Below are 20923 nucleotides of genomic sequence, written 5' to 3' on the forward strand. Positions count from 1 at the left end.
ATAAAATAAAATAAAATAAAATAAAATAAAATAAAATAAAATAAAATGTGTTCTGAGATGAAAAACTTTGAAAATCACCACTGGATTGTATTGGGTCTTCCAGAAAAGATTAATAATGAGTGATGAATCTCAGAGGTTATACTTGTCATGAACAACATAATCTAATTTTAATTTCAACTTTAATATACAAATATACATTAGTATGAAAGATTATAACTAATTTGTACAAGCAGTTATTTTCATTTACAAGTAAATTTCAGACCTCAAAGTTATAATGGGCCTATTAGAATTTGGAATTTCACTTTTCAAAGAGATTTTTCTTTTTAAATTAATTTTTGGACTACATTGTATCAATAAGTTACCATCCACAAGTTGTACTTTTTAGTAAATGCCACTCTTTTTTCATGAAAGTTTTTTATTTAATGAATAAAAACAGTGAGGGGCACCTGGGTGGCTCAGCTGGTTGAGAGACCGACTTCGGCTTAGGTCATGATCTCACGGTTTGTGAGTTCGAGCCCCACGTCGGGCTCTGTGCTGACAGCTCAGAGCAGGAGGCTGCTTCTGATTCTATGTCTCCCTCTCTCTCTGCCCCTCCCCCACTCATGCTCTGTCTCTGTCTCAGAAATAAACATTAAAAAAAATTTTTTTAAGTGATACAACTTTATAAATTTTTTCCAATTTAGAAGAAATTTAGGTATTTAAAAAAATTTATTTTTTTAATGTTTATTCATTTTTGAGAGAGAGACAGAGTGCAAGCAGGGGAGGGGCAGAGAGAGAGGGAGACACAGAATGAGAAGCAGGCTCCAGGCTATGACCTGTCAGCACAGAGCCTGATGCAGGGCTCGAACCCATGAATCATGACATCACGACCTGAGCCAAAGTCTGAGGCTCAACTGATTGAGCCACGCCGGCACCCCGCTCCTAAAAAAAATCTTTTTAAGTGTATTTATTTATTTAATTAATCTCTATACCTAACATGGGGCTCAAACTCATGACTCCGAGATCAAGAGTCACATGTTCTTCTGATAGAGCCAGTCAGGTGCCCCTATTTATTTGATTTTTGATGTTACAAATGGAATAGTTTACTTCTTTTTTTTTTTTAATGTTTATTTATTTTTTAGAAAGGGAGAAAGAAGGAGACAGAGTGTGAGTAGGGAAGGAGCAGAGAGCGAGGGAGACCGAATCCAAAGCAGGCTCCAGGCTCTGAGCAGTCAGCACAGAGCCTGATGTGGGACTTGAACCCATGAACTGTAAGATCATGACCTGAGCGGAAGTCAGATGCTTAACCAACTGAGCCACCCAGGCACCCTTGGAATAGTTTTTTCTAAAGAAATTTTAGCCAAACTCTTTACCCAAGATGTAACTGAAATATACACTTGCTATAAAAACCACTGGAAATATTATTGCAATATAATATTTTTTTGATTAGTATTCATCACAATACTTAATATGTCCTTTACAGGACTCAATTTGAGAATCTCAGAATTTGAAACCGAGAAAGGGGATAAAAGAAAATAGCAAAATCCCATGAAATTATCTCCCAATAGGTTTCTTCTTTTGCAATAATAAGAATTATATAACAATTTTTCTCTTTTTTTTTTTTTATGTTTATTTACTTTTGAGAGAGACAGAGACAGACTGTGAGTGTGTTGGGACAGAGAGAGAGGGAGGCACAGAATCTGAAGCAGGCTACAGGCTCCGAGCTGTCAGCACAGAGCCTGACGCAGGGCTCGAACTCACAAGCCGTGAGATCATGACCTAAGCCGAAGTCGGATGCTCAACCAACTGAGCCACCCAGGCTCCCCAACAAGTTTCCTCTTTTGCTGTAGCTGCTGTGTTACCCAAAATGAAAAATTATGCTTACTTCGGATCCCAGAAGTAAATTAAAAAAAAAAAAAAAAAAAAAAAAACAAAATATACAGAGGGGCACCTGTGTGGCTCAGTCAGTTAAGCATCCAACTTCAGCTCAGGTCATGATCTCACAGTTGGTGGGTTTGAGCCCCATGTCGGGCTCTGTGCTGACAGCTTCTCAGAGCCTGGAGCCTGATTCAGATTCTGTGTCTCCCTCTCTCTCTGCCCCTCCCTCACTCATGCTCTGTCTCTCTCTCCCTCTGTCAAAAATAACCATTAAAAAAATGTTTTTAATTACATATATAGAGAAAAAATATATAATACTTATAAAATGTAGAAATTTAACGAAATGTACTTTAATGCATAATATATATTTTGGCAGCTTGAGATCACTGGCAAAAATGTATTATTAAATTATGTAGTTATGCACTATATTAACAATTACTGAAAACACTTACCCGTCTATGCCTTTCTCTGTCTTTACATTTCTCTCGCACCCAATCAATAGTATGGAAATCATCATATGTACCAACACCTGGAATTGGTTCATCCAAAAGATCCAACAAGTGTGTAGAACTGTTAATGCTGCCTCCATTTGTCATTGTATAATGAGTTCCTACAAAGCAAAAAAGAAAAATGAATATGCTTTATGAGAGACAATGATGAACTACATAAGCTTCTTAGAAATTCATTAGTAATTCATAAAGAAATATGATCACTTGAAAGGCAATAAAACGGAAAAAGGAAAACATCCAAAAAAGTTATCCAAAACTTAGAAATAAGGCAAAAAGACCGTAGCAGGTCTCTTTAAACCCATACTAGAGTATCAAAATAAGCCTGAGGAAAAGGACTTTATTTTCTATTGATTAGGGCAAAGACTCTGTAAAGTTGAATAATGACTTAAAGAAGATTGATAAATTGAAAACGTCTGCTTTCATCTGGCAAAAAACATAATTGAATTTCATCTAGTAGAAAAGATAATACTTAGAGTTGTAGTGTTAGGGTATTTTGTTTTTTTCCTTGTAAGAAAATTTCATTCACTGATATTTTGTCTCACATATCCTCCTCTAAGTCATCTGTCACCAAGCTAGTTTCCTCATTAGTATTAAATAAATCTTTGACATGTGCTCACTATACATTTATAAATGTAAGAGACTTAAAGGTACCAGGAAGGACAGTGAACGACAATTCACAAAAAAAAAAAAAAAAAAAAAAAAAAGAAAGAAATACAGATGGCTTTTAAATTTAAAAAGTTCAATCCAACCCAAAAAAGAGAAACGCAAATCAAACCTACAATATCATTTTCCTCTATCAGATTGGTAAAGATAAAGAAGCTGGCTAATGCACTGAGTTGCAAAGTTATGGGGAAAGAGGGCTTGCCAGAAAATTATTAAAGTATAAACTAGTATAACCCCTCTGGAAAGGCAAAGCTACCGAGATTTAAAATACACAGACACTCTCAAACCCAGCTTATCCACTTCCAAGAATTTTTCTTGCAGTTACACTTGCATAAATCCATAAGTTATGCACAGTGTGGTAAAACATCTTACTGTGTGCTCTAGAAGGAAAACAAACAAACAAAAATTAATGCACAAGTGCTCATAATCTAAAAGGAGGGTCAGCAAAAGAGCCAGAGAGTGAATACTTTAGGCTTTGGAGGCCATATAGTCACAGCAATGCAACTCTGCCATCGTAGCACAAAAGAAATCACAGACAATATAGAATAAATGGGTATGGTTGTGTTTCAATAATACTTTATTTATGAAACAGGTGAAGAGCAGCATTTGGCTCAACCCTTAATCTAAAGTCTCTACACTACAAACAAAAGTCAACTGAAAACATTTATTAAGAATTTTCAGGGGCGCCTGGGTGGCTCAGTCGGTTAACCATCCGACTTTGGCTCAGGTCATGATCTTGTGGTTTGTGAGTTTGAGCCCCACATCGGGCTCTGTGCTGACAGCTCAGAGCCTGGAGCCTCCTTGGGATTCTGTGTCTCCTCCTCTCTCTGCCCCTCCCATGCTCATGCTCTCTCTCTCTGTCTCTCAATAATAAATAAACACTAAAAAAAAGTTAAAAAAAAAAAAAAAAGAATTTTCTACTTGGGGCACCTATCTGGCTCAGTCGGTAGATCTTGATCTTGGGATTGTAAATGCGAGCCCCACGTTAGGTGTAGAGATTACTTAAAAATGAAATCTAGGGGCGCCTGGGTGGCTCAGTCAGTTGAGCATCCGACTTCGGCTCAGGTCATGATCTCGCGGTTCATGAGTTCAAGCCCCGCGTCAGGCTCTGTGCTGGCAGCTCGGAGCCTGGAGCCTGTTTCGGATTCTGTGTCTCCCTCTCTCTGTCTGACCCTCCCCCGTTCATGCTCTCTCTGTCTCAAAAATAAATAAACGTCAAAAAAAATTTTGTTAATTTGAAAAAAAAAATGAAATCTAAAACAAAAATAAAAAAGAATCTTCTCCTTAATGGCACTCTTCTAGATAGAAGATACAAAGATAATAAAAATATTGTCCCTGACTTCAATGTAATACTGAATATTGAACTAATAAACTTAATGTCTATTTACTTCTACCAAGTAGAAGAGGGTTCTCTCTTACCTCCCTATTTAATATATTTGAATATTTGCCTTGGAATGTGTAAAACTTCTAAAAAAATAATAGTATATTGATTTCAGTGTTTTGGCAGAAGTACTCCAGGAATAAATAATTTATCATTCTTGGCTAAGGGTTTAAAAACCAAATCTCTGCAAGAGCCCATGTTGATTTACATAAAACAACCTTATACTTTTGTACACTAGCTCTTTCTTCTCTCTACCCTGATTTTACTCGCAGTTTCCACTTGGTAAAAGCTGGCTGAAAGGCCACAAATTTTCTTAAGGAAATAACTACTGGAGAATATAATGAATATTTATAATGCCTTGACTAATTTGAGAATCTCTGACTCTGCTTTCCATGTAATATTATAACTGGTTATTTAAAAAGATGGTTTTGGAGGGACATGTCAAAAGACTCTGTGGCCTTCTGATATGACAACATCATTTCCGGCCAAAGGAAAAATAAAATAAGCCCAATTTGAGGGAAATCCTACAAAATAATGGGTTACATTCTTTAAAAATGTCAGTCATGAAAGACAAAGAATGACTAAGGAACTGTTCTAGATTAAAGGAGACTCAAAAGACATGACACCTGAACAGAACACGTGCTGCTGGATTAGTAGAATGTAGACCAAGAAAAATGCTGTGTTTTGTTTTCTTGTTTTTTTTTTTAGAGAGCGAGCGAGTACAAGCTGAGGAAAGGGGCAGAAAGAGAGAAAGAGAGAGAGAGAAAATCTTGGCTCAGTGCACAGCCCAACACGGGGCTCAATCCCACAATACTGGGATTATGACCTATGCCACAATCAAGAGCTGGATGCTCTTGATGGCAACTGACTGAGCTACGCAGGTGCCCCTCTTTTTACTATTTTTCAACATCTCTGAAATGAAAAGAAAATGTTTTTTCTTAATTCTACTATGTAATATTTTGCAAACTTTCAACTCCCCCACCCCATGTTGCCCTTATATGCATAGAGTTCCAGAACATGGACTGCTGATCTTATTATTCTTCTATTCAAAAACTAAAAGGCAAAATTTCTGTATCACTTAACATACATCCACACAATACATCACCAGCCGCAAGATAAGAATTGTCAAGCTGTTTGTACCACAAAGATGATAAGCAAATGAAGCATGTAGTACTCTAATAGACATAAGCCAGGAAGTAGAAAAGCAGACACCCATTTTTATGAGGTAGCAAAAGGTACAGCTACACAATAAAAAAGATTTACATTAACTCTCTGGGTCTTGTCTTTAATGATTTTCAAACAGTCAATCTGCAGAAACTACTCTGACATCTAATTTACAAAACTATGCAGCAATTCAAAATATCTGAAAACCAGAAATAAAACTTTAAACCACGGGACCTTGTGAACCAAAGTTTTGTGTTTTGGGGTTTTTAGGTAGTGTCCCTTAGAATTGAGGCTGCTACAGAACATGTTAGCATGAGAATTAGCCAGAGCAGTTTGTGTGCCCAACAGGCTGTTTGTAGGTCAGTCTGTCCCTTCACCTCTATTTGCTTCTACATAACAGAGCAATGGTGTTTGGAAAAAAGCAGATTATAGGCAGAAGTACCGATTGGTATTTTGGTTTTGGGGGAGCCCACAGAAACAGAGTCACTGTTTCCCCTCTGAATTACTTCTAAAAAAAGTCTGGGTCATTCTTGTGACTCCTGCTATCAAATTGGCTTAGATGGTAACAAAGATAGATTTTGGTATGAAAGTAAAATAAAAACTTTTGGCTCAGACAGCAATGACTAGAATATTTCTTTGGCTCTGGTCAAGTTAATTAAATGGAATCCCCAGGAAAAGAAAGGCAGACATTTCAATCTGGCTTTAATTTCTCTCCTTTTGTCCTCTTACTCATAACACAGGGCTATTACCGAAAATTGAAAGACATCACACTGAATGTGAAATCAGCATTTTTTTTTTTTTTAATTTAGAGTTTGTAATTGTGGAGTGTTGCACTTGGTGGTCTGTCCTCTGCTCTGCTTCCCTTCGTTTTTTAACTACAGAGGTGGGGTCGTCTCCATTTCCAAGACACATTTGCCCCACAGATCTGTCCCCTATTTCTCATATCTCTGAGGAGAGCAGTCATCACACTCATGGCAGGGATTTTGAGCTCAATAGTTCAGAGGCCCTCAGACAAACTACAAACTGTGACGAAGGGTGTGGAGTCTCTCATTTGTACAGACTGGATTTGTCACACATGTACCAAGTCAAGAATTCCAGATAAAGTGTTTCAGCCTTCACCTTCAGATAATGAAAAATATGGCGGGAATCTATAGCACCCTCATAAGCTGCATATTGTTACCAGACTAAAAAGTAGAAAAAGATGTCCATATTGGGAAAAAGATATACTAAAGATGCTTGGGTTAGAAAAAGCACATATTCCTCAAGTTCATAACACTAGCCCTTCAGGTAATGCAAAACTGATAGTGGTTAAACATTTGATAAGAATCAAGTCCCTGAGGTTGCCACAAGGACTTCCAGCAGAGGAGGACATGTATGACACATGCCTCAAGAACACTGGGGAATTAGTAATGTGGTGGCATCTAAACCCTATAGATCAGGAAGCAGTCAAATCCCAATGCCAGAGCAATTTCATTTTTAAAAACATAAATCATTTTTACTTAAAGAAAGTGTAAGGGGCGCCTGGGTGGCTCCATTGGTTAGGGTCTGACTTATGGTTTGTCATGATCTCATGGTTTGTGAGTTTGAGCCCTACATCGGGTTCTGTGCTGACATCTCAGAGCCTGGAACCTGCTTCAGATTCTGTTTCTCCCTCTCTCGCTTTGTCCCTTCCCTGCTCACACTCTATCTCTCTCTCAAAAAAAAAAAAAAAAAAAAAAATTAAAAAAAATTATTTTTAAAGATAGTGTGAAAGTGTTTTCACTAAAATATATTTTAAATACTAAAAAAAGGTTTATAATTGCAAAAGGATTACTAAATAAAATCCAAGAAAAGTTAAATAAGAGTTTAAAGAAGAGTTAATGCCTATCCTTCTCAAACTATTCTGAAACACAGAAAAGGAAGGAAAGCTTTCAGTGTTTCCATTCTGTTAGGCCTGCATTATCCTGGTATCAAAGCCAGGCAAAAACACTACAAAGCAAGAAAATTACAGACCAACATCCCTGGTGAACATAGGTGCATAAAATCAACAAAATATTACCACACCAAACATATATTAAAAGCATGACACACCATGATTAAGTAGACCTTACTCCAGGGATGCAAAGATGGTTCAATATCCACAAATCAAAGTAATATACCACATTAACAAAACTGATAAAAATCATATGATCATCTCAACAAATGCAGAAAAAGCATTTCACAAAATTCAACATTCGTTTATGATAAAAACTCTCAACAAAGTGGGTACAGAGGGAACACACTACAATCTAATAAAGACTAGATAGGACAAAACCAAAGCTAACATCATACTCAATGATGAAAAGCTGAAAGCTTTTCCACTAAGATCAAGAACAAGCTTTGTACGATAATTTGAAATCTGGGATTTCAAACCTCTAGCTTTGTTGTTCTTTCTCAAGATTGCTTTGGCTATTTATCAGTGGTCTTTTGTGGTTCCATACTAATTTCAGGGTTATTTGTCCTACTTCTGTGAAAAATACTATTGTTATTTTGATAGAGATTACATTGGATCTGTAGATTGCTTTGGGTAGTATAGACATTTTGACAATATTAAGTCTTCCATGAACACATGAATCCATGAGCACTGCATATCTTTCCATGTATTTGAGTTTCTTCAATTTCTTTCTTTAGTGTCTTATAGTTTTCAGAATACAGGTCTTTTACCTCCTTGGTTAAATTTATTCCTGGGGTTTTTTGTTTTTAAGATGTATTTGTGAATGGGATTGCTTTCTCTTTTTTTAAGTTTATTTATTTATTTATTTATAATTTATTTCGGGAGAGAAAGCATGAGTGAGGGAGGGGCAGGGGGAGGGAGAGAGAGAAAGACAGAGAGAGAGAGAGAGAGAGAGAGAGAGAGAGAGAGAGGGAGAGAAAATGAATGAATGAATGAATGAATGAATCTCAAGCAGGCTCTGCATTGTCAGCATGGAGCCCAATGTGGGGCTCAAACTCATAAATGTGAGATCATGACCTGAGCCGAAATTGTATGCTTAACCAACTGCACCACTAGGGGGGCCCCAAGTTTGTTTATTTTGAGAGAGAGAGTGCACATGCCTGTTTTAACCAGGTGGGGGGGGGGGGGGGGGAGGGGGGGAGAGAGGGAGGGAGAGAAAGAATGAATCCCAGCAGGTTCCATGCTGTCATCACAGAGCCCAATATGATGGGGCTTGAACTTACAAACCGTGATAGCACGACCTGAGCCAAAATCAAGAGTCGGACATTTAACTTACTGAGCCACCCAGATGCTCCTAAATATTCCTAACACAGCATTTCTTTTTATACAGTTCACTGCAACCTAGATTTGTTTATAAAGTTTAACTTACATATATTAAAATGAGACAAATACAAATAAATTATGTATGCTAATAAAATTTTTATAAGCAACAGCTTATGTGACCCAGCTTTACCTCTCAATTTCATCTTACACATGAATGAAGCATATATCTTGTGCAAATTAAAGTACATACTTACATGAATATAATGTATGTGTGTGTGTGTGTGTGTGTGTGTGTATAAATTACATCTCTCCCTTTCCTAAAATAATACTTACAGGGTTGGCTAATTAGGAAATTACTATATGTCTTTCCTAAAGCTGATATCTCAAAAAGAATCTGTAAGACAAAGAGATTTATGGGATGAAATAAAGGTGGTCAGGCCACATTACCCTGATAATGCCTTTCTTTTAACTCAGTAAAAGCTCTTCTTAGAGTTGCATTTTATTAACACAAAATGACATCATTTACCCTGGACTTCCCATTTCCCAAAGCATATACTGCTTGCATTTACTTGCCTGTGAAGACTGTAGTAGGGGTGCACCAGAATACCTTTTGAAAACACTAATCAAGGTTCCTTACCCAACACTATTTCCTTGTCGTCTCCACATATTTTTCTTCTACCAACTCAGCGAGACATTTGGAAAAGAATGAAAAAGAAAAGAAATACACAACAGGGAAAGAAATACACAGGAAAAGAAATACACAACAGGGCTTAGAAAACAAGAGTCACTACTGTGCCTTCTCAGTTTCAAATTTAGGCTTTTAAAATCCAGAGAAAAGGAAAAAATTTTAAAGTATCTTTGAGTTATGATAGGTTTCTGGGTTTCTAAAGGCTTAGAGTTTCTGCAATAAGACATGGACTGAGAAAAGAATAGATGAAGAACCAATCCTACATGATGACAGAGGTTTGCTGGGGAAGCAAGGAGAGGAAGTCGAGTAAACAAGAATTGTAATAGTTAAACTGGCCACTTTCTTAACCTTTTCACATTTTCCTATAAAGAAAAAATATAGATGACATCATACTAGCCACACTTAGTTATAAGCTCTTTATTACTTACCATACTTACCAAGAACTATCTCATATCATTAAATGCATATGCACATCATTTTTACTATACTTCAAATTACTGTACTTGTGACATAGTGTAATTTAAACCTCCAGGTTAGTTTGCATTACAAACAGAACATACAGTAAACATGTGAGCCTAATCAGTCATCCTCTTTCCCAATTAATTTTTAAATTTTTAACTTTTTTCTTGTTCTTAACATTTTTCCCTAGCTGCATGCCCAGATATTCAAATCAATGACCAGCTGTGTCTCCAAACTTAAAATAACCACATTAACCAGTAGCTGTCCTCAGATTAGGATTATTATTTGCATAATGGTCCCTTATTGACCTGGAAACCCCTTTCCTTTCTTTCTGTAACAGAACCCAATTATTTTTAGGAAACTTCTATTCCTCATTGCATGCAGTCTTGGTAACAGCATCAGTCAAGGTGTCTTCCCCTCCCCTAGATCTAAGTTAGACTAATCAACTCTATCTCCTGGAAATGTAAATCTTGAGCAGAGTGCTACAAAAACATTGGGAATCTATTAATTTCAATGACTTAACTTCAGAAGGATATAGGATAGTTCCTGCTACTTGTATTGTAACAAAGTATAATCTGAAAGTGGTAGCTCCCAAATTTAAGAAAAAAATTGAAAAACTTTTCTGGAGGTCTGGCTACCAGATACCAATGATTACCCTTCTACTACATAATGGCTGAAAAACAACAGCAAAATGACTGGAGAAAAGACTGCCTGCTTTTCAGAGTGACCCAGTAGAGAAATTCCATGACCTTTATGCACTGTGACTTTAATGCACTTGTAGATCAGAAAGACCTACAGTCATAGTCCAGCTCCGTCACCTATTAGCTATATAACCCTGCACAACTTGCTTACTAACCTCTTAGAGTGGGTTTTTTCACCCACTTTTAGGGTATTATGTGTAAACTGGAGATAAATCATGTAAAATATCTAATAATATATCTGACAAACAAAAAATCAATAAACATGAGCTATTGTTTCTGCTCAAATATTCTGGCATTTAAAACTTCATCATGCTGCATTATATTACTCATTTGTATTACTCATGTGGCAATATTCTTAACCCAAAGATTGACAAAATGACAAAGAAGGGGGGAAAATGTCTTACAAACTTCAACAATAAGCTCTTCTACAATTATATACTGGGCAAAAATCCTGTAGATTTAATAGGTAACTTAATTCACCATGCCCAGCTGGTATGGACACAGAAACAAATTTCTAAAATCAATCTATGGTCAATAACCAATCTTTCCATGAAATGGGCATTTTGTTATTCAAATACACCAACAATATTTCATGGGTCAACACTAAACTCCTCAGTGAACAGGAAAGATTCTCCAATCAATAAACTGTTAACTGGGTTGCAGTTTTCTTGCAAAAATAACTTTACTGATAAGAAGTTCCTTGTCTTGTTTATTTTTTCCCCAGATGCAGAACTTTTTAAAATCCATACATCCCTCTGTATATACCCCATTAGCAGTTCCTCTCCAATCTTTTCTACCCCTAAGCCCCTAGCAACCACTAATATACTTTCTGTCTACATGGATTTGCCTATTTGGCATTTCATATAAATGGAATCGTACAATATGTAGTCTTTTGTACTTGGGTTCTTTCATTTAGCATAATGTTTTCAAGGTTCATCCATGTTGCAGCATGTATCTGTACTTCATTACTTATTATTAGTATTGCATCGTATGGGTATACCTCATTTTATTTATCCATTAATCCACTGATGGACCTTTAGATTGTTTCTTCCTTTTGGTTATTATGAAACATGCTTCTATAAACAGTTATATAAAAAAAATTCATACATACCTATGTAAACAAAAATTCATTTACTAATATCTGAAATCTAAGTAAAAAAGTTACTAGTCTTTTTTCAATAAATGATGCTAGGACAACTGGCTATCCACATACAAAAGAATAATAAAGCTGGACCTGTTCCCTCACACCATATATAAAAATTAACTCAAAACAGATCATAGGCCTAAATGTAAGAGCTAAAACTATAAAACTCTTAAAAGAAAACATAGAAGTAAATGCTTGTAATCTTGGGTTAGGCAATCAGTGGCTTTGCAAATAAAACACCCAAGCCCAAGTGACAGAAGAAGTAACAAATAAACTAGACTACATCAGAATTTAAAAAAATCCTTCCCACCTAGAAGTGAGACGCTGTTATATATCTGACATCTAACAACAACAAAACAATATTTACATTGTTCTTGGCACTTTACACATATTAGCTCATTTAATCCTCACAACAACCCCATGAAATAGGTAATACTCCATTTCATAAATTAAAAAAACAAAACAGAAAGTTAAAGGATATACCTAAGGTCAAACACATACTAAGTAGTTAACAGGGATTCAAATTTAAGCAGTTTGATTCCAAAGGCATTTCTTACCACTATGTAACACTGCCTAAAAATAATTTTATGGTTAGTTTGACTGCATATGTATAAGATAATGTGGACACACTTCTGAGGAGGTTAAGGACTCTTAGGTAGTGCCTTCTCCCAAAACACTTATGCACGTTGCACTTTGCTTTCAGACAATACAATCCTACCCTTCACCATTTTTATCCCTCTTTGTCTCTGGTTACAGACAACTTGTCCTGTATTACTTAAAATGCTGAAATGAAAAACTGTTGCAATAGCGATCATGGGCACTTCTCTGCTACCACCACTCATGTCCCTATGCTTTAGCAGGGGTCTACGACAATAACACCTCCCATTCTCATTGTCAGGTTGCTCCAGATTCGTTTTAAGGCCTTAGGAAGCCTACCTTTACCCCAGGGAGAGCTAACTGCCTCTCCCGGTATATACTTAGAAACTGGTCTTCAAACTTTTTTGACTGTGGCCCACAGCAAGAAACATCTCTCACTGACATAGTGAGAAGTGTTCCCAAGTAAAACCAAAGTTTAGTATACTTACTTTGTGGAAAACAAATACAATCATACTTTACTTTCTATTTTCCTTTTCTTTTACTGGTCACAACGCAGTTGATTTCATGACCACATATTAAAATGTGCAATTTGACAAACACTGAACTAAAATACAGACGTTAATAAAATTACACCTGAAACTGAGCTTAATAGTAAATTTCAGTCACCCATGGTCAGCAGCCTAAGTCTCTTCTCAAAGGGGAATAGCCAAATAATAGTTTTGGATGAAAAAGTAGGCATATATTTATTTACTAAGACTATCATTATCTCTAGAGTCAATCTCAAAGATGTGGGAGCTGTCATCCCTGGCATTTATAGTCATAATGCAGACTACTGTCCTATCATACAAACAAAACATACACACTTTTTATTAATTATGAAAGAAGGCAGCAGAAATCCAAAATTCTACATATTCTGACTATCCAGTTTCTTCTGTATATTAAGTACAGGAAGTCTAGTCCTCATTGTGCTTTTTTTTTCCTTCCCTCTGTGACCCTACTGATAAGAAATGGTCATCCTGGTGAGGGAGGGGAAAGTAAATGTAAGTTGATAGTGGAAGTTCCAGAATGTTAGCAGACTCCCACATGAAAGATTAAAAAGGTAATGGCAAGCACAGTACTAAGTTCTTAGTAGTTGGTCAATTAAATGCCTGCTAGATAAATGAATAAAGTATATACTCTTGATATTTGTTCTGCCATCCACGGTCATATTTATTTGTGATCTATTTAAACTACAAAGATTTGGTAATTAAAACCAAATTCTAGGGGTGCCTGGGTGACTTAGTCGGTTAGGCATCCAACTTCGGCTCAGGTCATGATCTCGCAGTCAGTGAGTTCGAGCCCGTGTCGGGCTCTGTGCTGACAGCTCAGAGCCTGGAGCCTGTTTCGGATTCTGTGTCTCCCTCTCTCTCTCTGATCCTCCCCCTTTCATGCTCTGTCTCTCTCTGTCACAAAAATAAATAAATATTTAAAAAAAATTTAAAAAAAATTCTAAAGCTGAACAGAGTAAGCAGCAATGCTGAATCCATTACCCAATTCACTGTTTCCTCCTCTGTTCCATTGCCATCCCAAAGTGAAAAGTCACATCCTTACGTAGAGATGATAAAGTGGATATTAAGACAAATGTATAATTGGAAACAAATTCCATGTTCATTTATTATCTATGAATGTAAGATAATTTGTACATTACATAAATAAAAAGATTTATGAAATCTGCCTTCTTAAATGGCAAGACGAGTAAACAGAAAATTAATCTTTTTGATTTAATTAAGGTTGTAATGGACTACAAAAACTTACAAATTAAACATGTTTATTTAAAAAAATTTTTTTAATATAACTTAAACCACCAGTCTCCTGTGGCTTTGTGTAGGCACAAAGCAGAGACCTCAATGCCAGGAAAATAGCCAAAATTATAAACCTAATCTATGTGGCAGGAGATCTGCTCACATTTTGAAATCTTGACACACAAAGCATTTCTGACTTAATGACAAGCCATGAGATATTAAAGTGTCAGTTATTTTTAGAAAATAGAGCTAAAGATAGTAATATGAACCAGACTTTATTGAAGGTTTTAAATTCAGATACTGTAAGCAAAATAAATTTAAAGATTAGGCTTTGTTTTGGGGCACCTGGGTGGCTCAGTTGGTTAAGCGTCTGACTCTTGATTTTGGCTTAGGTCATGATCTCCTGGTTCAGGGAGTTCAAGAGTTTGAGCCGAGGAAAGTGCTTGGCATTCTCTCTCCCCTTCTCTCTCTGCCCCTCCCCCGCCCCCCTGCTCGGGTGCTCACTCTCAAAATAAATAAATAGACTTTAAAAGAAAAAAAAAGATAGGCCTTGTTTTTATACTGTTGTTTTAGAATACAAAGAGTTTCTGACATCAAATAAAAAATATTTGTTCTTTTAATTTACACTTATTAGATGAATTAATTTGTAGGAAGAGATTTAATTTTCTAGTTGGCTAAAAGAAGTAATGGAAGTATAATAAGGATCTGGATCCTAAAATCATACAAAGAGCCCCAGGGCAGTAAAAATACCATCTAACACCTGGAATTTCAAATAATGTGTAAAAACAGCTAACTAATGATACGTTTTAGAGGAAATAAAAATGATCAAACTCATATATCATAATAGTATATATAAAAGTAACAAAAAGCCTTACTCAAATACATTTCTGAGCTAATGAATATCAAGAAATAATTTCAGGTAGAAACTCAGAGCCCCCCCCCCCAATTTTTATTTTAGGCCCCACTCTTTGAGCTTTAAGATTATTATTAGTCTGGCATTCAAGCTCTCCGAGGCTCTGGCACTCTTCTGCCTAGCTATACTACCCCCTTTACTGACCCGCTGATAAAACAAAACTTATCAGGGAACAACATACTAGGCAATTTACACCCATTAGAGCATTTATTCATTCTATCCTCTCTACTAGGAATGTTGTATCAAATTCTCATGGGTACCTGAAAACTTGGCCTACTTTGATAGCACTTGTCAAAACAGACTGATCTCTTCCTCCCCTAAAATCCCACAAACCATGTACTTTATACCATTCACTAGAAATGCATTAATTTCCTTGGGGTTTGTTTCTTTGTTTTTAAACTTGGGAAGTTTTCTTATGACTATGCCAGGCTCCAAATGGCAAGTATTACAGGGATATACATAGTGAGAAGCAATATTTCCTCAAATTTGAGAGTGCGAACCAAATTATCTGGATTGAATCCTGACTTCTCTTTCTTATTTCTTTACCTCAGTCTTGTCAACAGGAAAATGGGGATTATAACAGTACCCGAGTGACAAGTCTGTGATGAGGATTAAAGAATTTGTTACATGTGAATGAAATGATATACCTAAAGCACCTACAAAAGTATCTGGCAAACAGCAAATTCTATACTAAGTATTAGCTATTATTAATATTACTATTACTACCACCATCATTCTCCACAGCACCTGGTAGTGCTATATATATACACAAGAACTCAATAAATAATTGAATGAAACAATTAATATTCAAATAAGTTTTAAAGGTCCCTCATAGAGTAAATGGAGGCTCAAGGCCCAAAAGATAAAATCCAGAAGAAAGGCCTGGTAGATTTCAGAGAAGAATTCAACTCACCAAACTACTTAGGCTTCATGAACAAATTAAGAAAAAGTCAAAGTATTGGGGTGCCTGGGGGGCTCAGACAGTGAAGCATCCGAAAGGCTCAGGTCATGATCTCACAGTTCATGAGTTTGAGCTCCCCCCTACCCCACCCCGACGGGCTCTGTGCTGACAGCTGGGAGCCTGCTTTTGATTTTCTCTCTCTCTCTCTGCCCCTCCCCTCTTGTACCCTCTCACCCCCCCCTCAAAAATAAATATTTTTAAAAAAGAAAAAGGTCAAAGTATTGAAAAACTAACAATTCAAATGAACCAAGTTTTTTATTTTTTTTCTGATAAAAATAGAAGAGACATTTTATGAAAAAACTTGATAGTTTCTGTATGGGAAATTTTCTGTATAGGAAATTTATCTTAAAAATGGCTATTTCTAAAATGCCATCTTAATTTCTAATCTATCAACAATATGTTAATTCTATGTTTAATCTACTTACATTTCCAGTCTCTATATTACCAACTTAAGTAGGAAGCTTTATCAGTTACCATCTCACCTTGAAAAGTAGAACTGAATTTTATTTACTCCACAAAGGTAATCCCTAACTCTAGCACTCAGAGATTCAGTTACAGATTCATGTTTACTTTATTAATATCCTTCACAATGTTATACTTTGATTATCTGCCTCTTCATTCTTTATCAGCCTAAAGAGATATTTCTTTTTTTTATTTAAAAAAAATTTTTTTTAACGTTTTATTTATTTTTGAGACAGAGAGAGACAGAGCATGAACAGGGGAGGGGCAGAGAGAGAGAGAGAGAGAGACACAGAATCAGAAGCAGGCTCCAGGCTCTGAGCCATCAGCCCAGAGCCCCAAGCGGGGCTCGAACTCACAGACCGCGAGATCGTGACCTGAGCTGAAGTCGGACGCTTAACCGACTGAGCCACCCAGGCGCCCCAAGAGATATTTCTAGTCATTGTAATTTTGTCTTCACAGGAAAGCTAACTCAGTTTTCTTCATTTATGCTAGCTGCCTGTTTCTATGTCTCCAGTTCCTTTGTGTTGACCTATGGCTACAATAGGTCATAAATTATAGGAAAACAAATAACCTCTTATCCATAAATATCAGGATGCCACAGTATGGTCAAGTGAGCCTAATAACTGACTGAACAATGTTACTTTCAAACAACACTGGCTTATTAGAGCAAGTCTCATCAAGGGATAAGGAACCTATCTGGGCTGACAAGAGGGTGCCTGATTTAGACCTTAAGCAAGATTCCTAAAAGACTATATATGAAAATAGAAGAGAAACAAAAAGCTTATGTTTTTAGCAATAACCACATCAATAACCATGCTTTACTCTCACATAAGCTTTGGCTAATTTCTTATTATTTGCATATCTCATACAGAGATGAAGTCCATCATAAGTTCAGTCAAAGACTGTCAAGCTTAACACTGGGAATTTAGATTTCCCAAGCCCAGGTTTTCTGGTTTATCATCATCAGCAAACAGATGTTGTAATAGCTCAGAGAAAACACAGTTTGTCTTGTTTTACAGTTTAATTACTGATTAGCAAATACCGTGACATTTGAACAGTCACCATTCATTCACATTGCTTCCTGTTTAAAGAAATCCTTACCAGAAGAGGGATGACAAAAACATAGGAAAAAGGAGAGTTTATGAACACATTAAAAATTGGGGGGGGGGGGGAACTTCTGGGTGGTAGGATTGAGAAATTTTTATTTTCTTTTTTATGCTTTCAGATATTCCCCCCCAAATTAAAATATGTATACATATATATGTATACAATTTTATGGAAAACAACTTTGTAAGAGAAAGTATACCATATGTTAACATGATCTTCATATAGTTTTTCTCAAAATCTAAAAAGTTAGCTTTTACTAACAGAATACTACAATATATTCAATGTTACAACTGTTCAGAGCCTAAAATAGTGTCTAGTTGACACAATACAACCAATAAATATTTGTTGAATATCTTAACATTTTCTAATCCTAATGGAACTTCTTACTAAAAAAAAGAAAGTATTACCAGAATACAAACTGTATTTTAACTAAAACAGGTGAAATAAGCTCAGGAAAATCATAACTTCCTTATTTGCTTCATAAATAAAAGTTTGGGTTAACCCATAATGAGCTTATAATATCTCATACAGTAGTAATTCCAATTAATATGGCTCATAAATGAAATCATCTAGCTAAGAGATTTTTCTTAAGGTTCAATTCTTTTCTAGAACAACTACTACCAACCAGTCTAATTTTAGAATAGTTTAAGAAAAAATTTAAAAGACAGTTTTATTAACATGTAATCAGTTTTACGAAGACACAGGCATGAATGCTGGGTGCTTTTCTGGTTTTTATAAACTAGTGACTATTATATTTTCTGATGTGTAACAATACCCTAAATGTTTTTATAATATCAATTTTTATAAAATACCCGTAGGAGACAATGCAGTTAATGTTAATCAGCTGGAATATATATTAAATGAAAAATATTAATATATAAAAATTTGTTCATCTTTATTGCCATCTTAAGGTGTTCTAAAATGCAGAGAGAGCTTTTACTATAAATTTACTTTGTTGTGGCAAAATCTACATGGTAACTGGCAGCAGCTGAAACATACAGGTGCACAGGCACACACTCGATTTCTCTGTGTAAATTAAAGGAAACACATAAGTTTTCCAAAGGGAAGAAAAACATTACTTTTTAGGTGCTAACATGACTCCAGTTAGCTATAAAAGCGGATTAATGCATTTTCGCAGTTAAATAGAGAGAGGATTTTCACACAGAAGATGGAGTCGGAGTCCCAGTCCGATGTGCTCTGAAGCAGTACTAATCTGCACAGAGAAAACAATCAGGGACGACTACAGAGCCATTCAGAAGGCTGCATTTGCTCCTTACTAACATTCCAGGGCAACTAAACAACACACTACAATATATAAAGGACATTCCAAAACCTGTTTAAACTACAGAACCACCCCAGCCACATGCAAAACATACCAATAGAGGATTCACAGCAAGGGGATGGTATTACCTCTTTTATGTAATTCCCTCAAGGGAATACAGTCTCCTCCCCCGTCATAAGGCAAATAGGGATCGGAAGAAGCATCCATGATTAGAATTTTTATAAAGAAGAAGAAAAAGAAAAAGAAAAGCTCGCTAGCTTAAGAAAACACTGGCATTTTTTCCACCCCTGCACCAGCGGGCGAGGGAGATGCCATATTTGATGAGGGTTAGAACTGTATGTAGTTCGACTCGCTGAAGCAACTGGGTTCTTCCACAGTGGATGATGTCATCAAAGGGAAATTATTGCAGCCTGGTTGCTAGTGGCTACAATCTAGCAAGGCTTAGAGGCGGAACAGCCTTCTTAATCAGGTCCTGCTACGTATGATGATGACTAAGCTCCAAGTGTAACAGACAAAACTGGTTTGAGAATTTTAAAGCTCTCACCATGCAGCTTCTAGAACATCAGTGGCAACTATAGTAAAACAATAGAAACATTATTTCGTTTTCATTTTAAAATAAATATAAGGGAAACCAAATATTTAATACAGAGATGTGAAAGGGAAATACTGGATGTAGACAATGCCTCTTTTCAATTCTAATGTAGAAAAATGAGAGAAACACACTAGTAAGATTGCAATACTTTATAATATAAATGTACTAATTTTTATGTACATACCAAAGCCTTCAAGAGACTTTGTTTTAAAAGTCTATTCTTAATTATCTAAACTGTACTACAGACCTCTATTGTGGATTAAAAATTTAGTAACTGAACAGCTGAAGTGTTTTATCTCACTAATCCCCTCCAGCAGCCTCTTGTTTCCTTCCTTCAAGGAACTAGCTAATAAGACATTCTAGCTTTTGAGTAGAAAACATACTAAATAACTTAGCTATTATTTGTGGAAACTATGCAAAAAGATTTACTAGATAGGAATTTTTCTTTCTTCCTACTTTTCCTACCTTACAAAGATTTGTGCTTCAAAAAAAGGCTTTTAGTAAAATGTGTCTCCAAAATGTATTCCAATTGTCTCTTTGCTAAAAATTTTCATGGAATTCAGAAATAAAGTAACTCTTCGTTTCAAACTGTCATTCCAAAATAAAAAAGCTGATGCTCGTTTAATATGAGTTTACATTTTTACAGCTCTCTCTGAGGTGATTCCTCTAGACTAAGAGATTCTCCTGAAGTAGCTATGTTGCTGCAGTGCCACTAAACATGTGCTGTCGATGAGAACAATTCCACACGACGAAGAGGGTCTGTAAAATTTATTTTCCTAAGTATTGAATGAGCCAACCTTTAAGGTCCACTCCTAGTCAAGACATTTATATGAGAAATGGGTTTAGAGAAAGAAAGGAATGATTCAGATGGCAGTAAAGAGAAGGGACTAATTCTATTTGTCCAGTACATTAAGTTATTCAAGATCCTTTTTAAAATTAGGTTAAAGTTTTATATTTCAAAAAGTGTGAACCTCAGAAAGCTAGCTCTTCTTATAAAAGCTTACCTGAGATTTAGGAAAAAGGAATGTGGGAAAGGCATATAGTCTAGAATAAAGACTACACTAGGACTATCTATCTAATTCTGATTACAACTATTAACATTTATCATAAGACTGTGGGTCTTTTTTTGTTTTGTGTATTTTTCAAATTCTCCTAGATTTTTTTTTTAAGCAAGGAAAGCTTTGACAAAGAGCTGACTTTACTAAATTAACCAATGTAAGTTTCTTCCTCTGTGGTCTTTTGGTATGTATATTCTACTGTTATAAGACTTTAAAAATATATATATATGCTATACAGCATTTATGAATAACTTAGTTTTTATGATATTCTTCTACACCTTTCAGAGAAAATGAAAATTTATCTGTAAGTTTTCCTGGTATTTGTAGGCACTCTCTTAACTTGTTTTTCCTGATTTACAACTTGGTCTA

The 20923-nt window shown here is 35.8% G+C and overlaps 1 protein-coding gene and 1 pseudogene across 4 annotated transcripts in view; one reads left to right on the forward strand and one right to left on the reverse strand.

Annotated features, from left to right (window-relative positions):
• Positions 1-20923, reverse strand: part of CLCN3 (chloride voltage-gated channel 3) — a 97465-nt gene that overhangs the window by 37994 nt on the left and 38548 nt on the right. For 2 of the 4 annotated variants that reach the window (XM_040470776.1, XM_040470792.1), the window contains exon 3: positions 2310-2467. In XM_040470776.1, the coding sequence (XP_040326710.1) occupies positions 2310-2467 (158 nt within the window). Of the gene's footprint in view, positions 1-2309; positions 2468-19032; positions 19300-20923 lie in introns of those variants that run through there. The other 2 variants (XM_040470782.1, XM_040470799.1) reach the window with 2 other exon arrangements.
• On the forward strand, positions 5302-7113 carry LOC121027390 (39S ribosomal protein L30, mitochondrial-like; annotated as a pseudogene).

This window comes from Herpailurus yagouaroundi, unplaced genomic scaffold (assembly GCF_014898765.1).
Source record: "Herpailurus yagouaroundi ecotype Mexico unplaced genomic scaffold, PumYag 28, whole genome shotgun sequence".
Classification (NCBI taxonomy): Eukaryota; Metazoa; Chordata; class Mammalia; order Carnivora; family Felidae; genus Herpailurus; species Herpailurus yagouaroundi.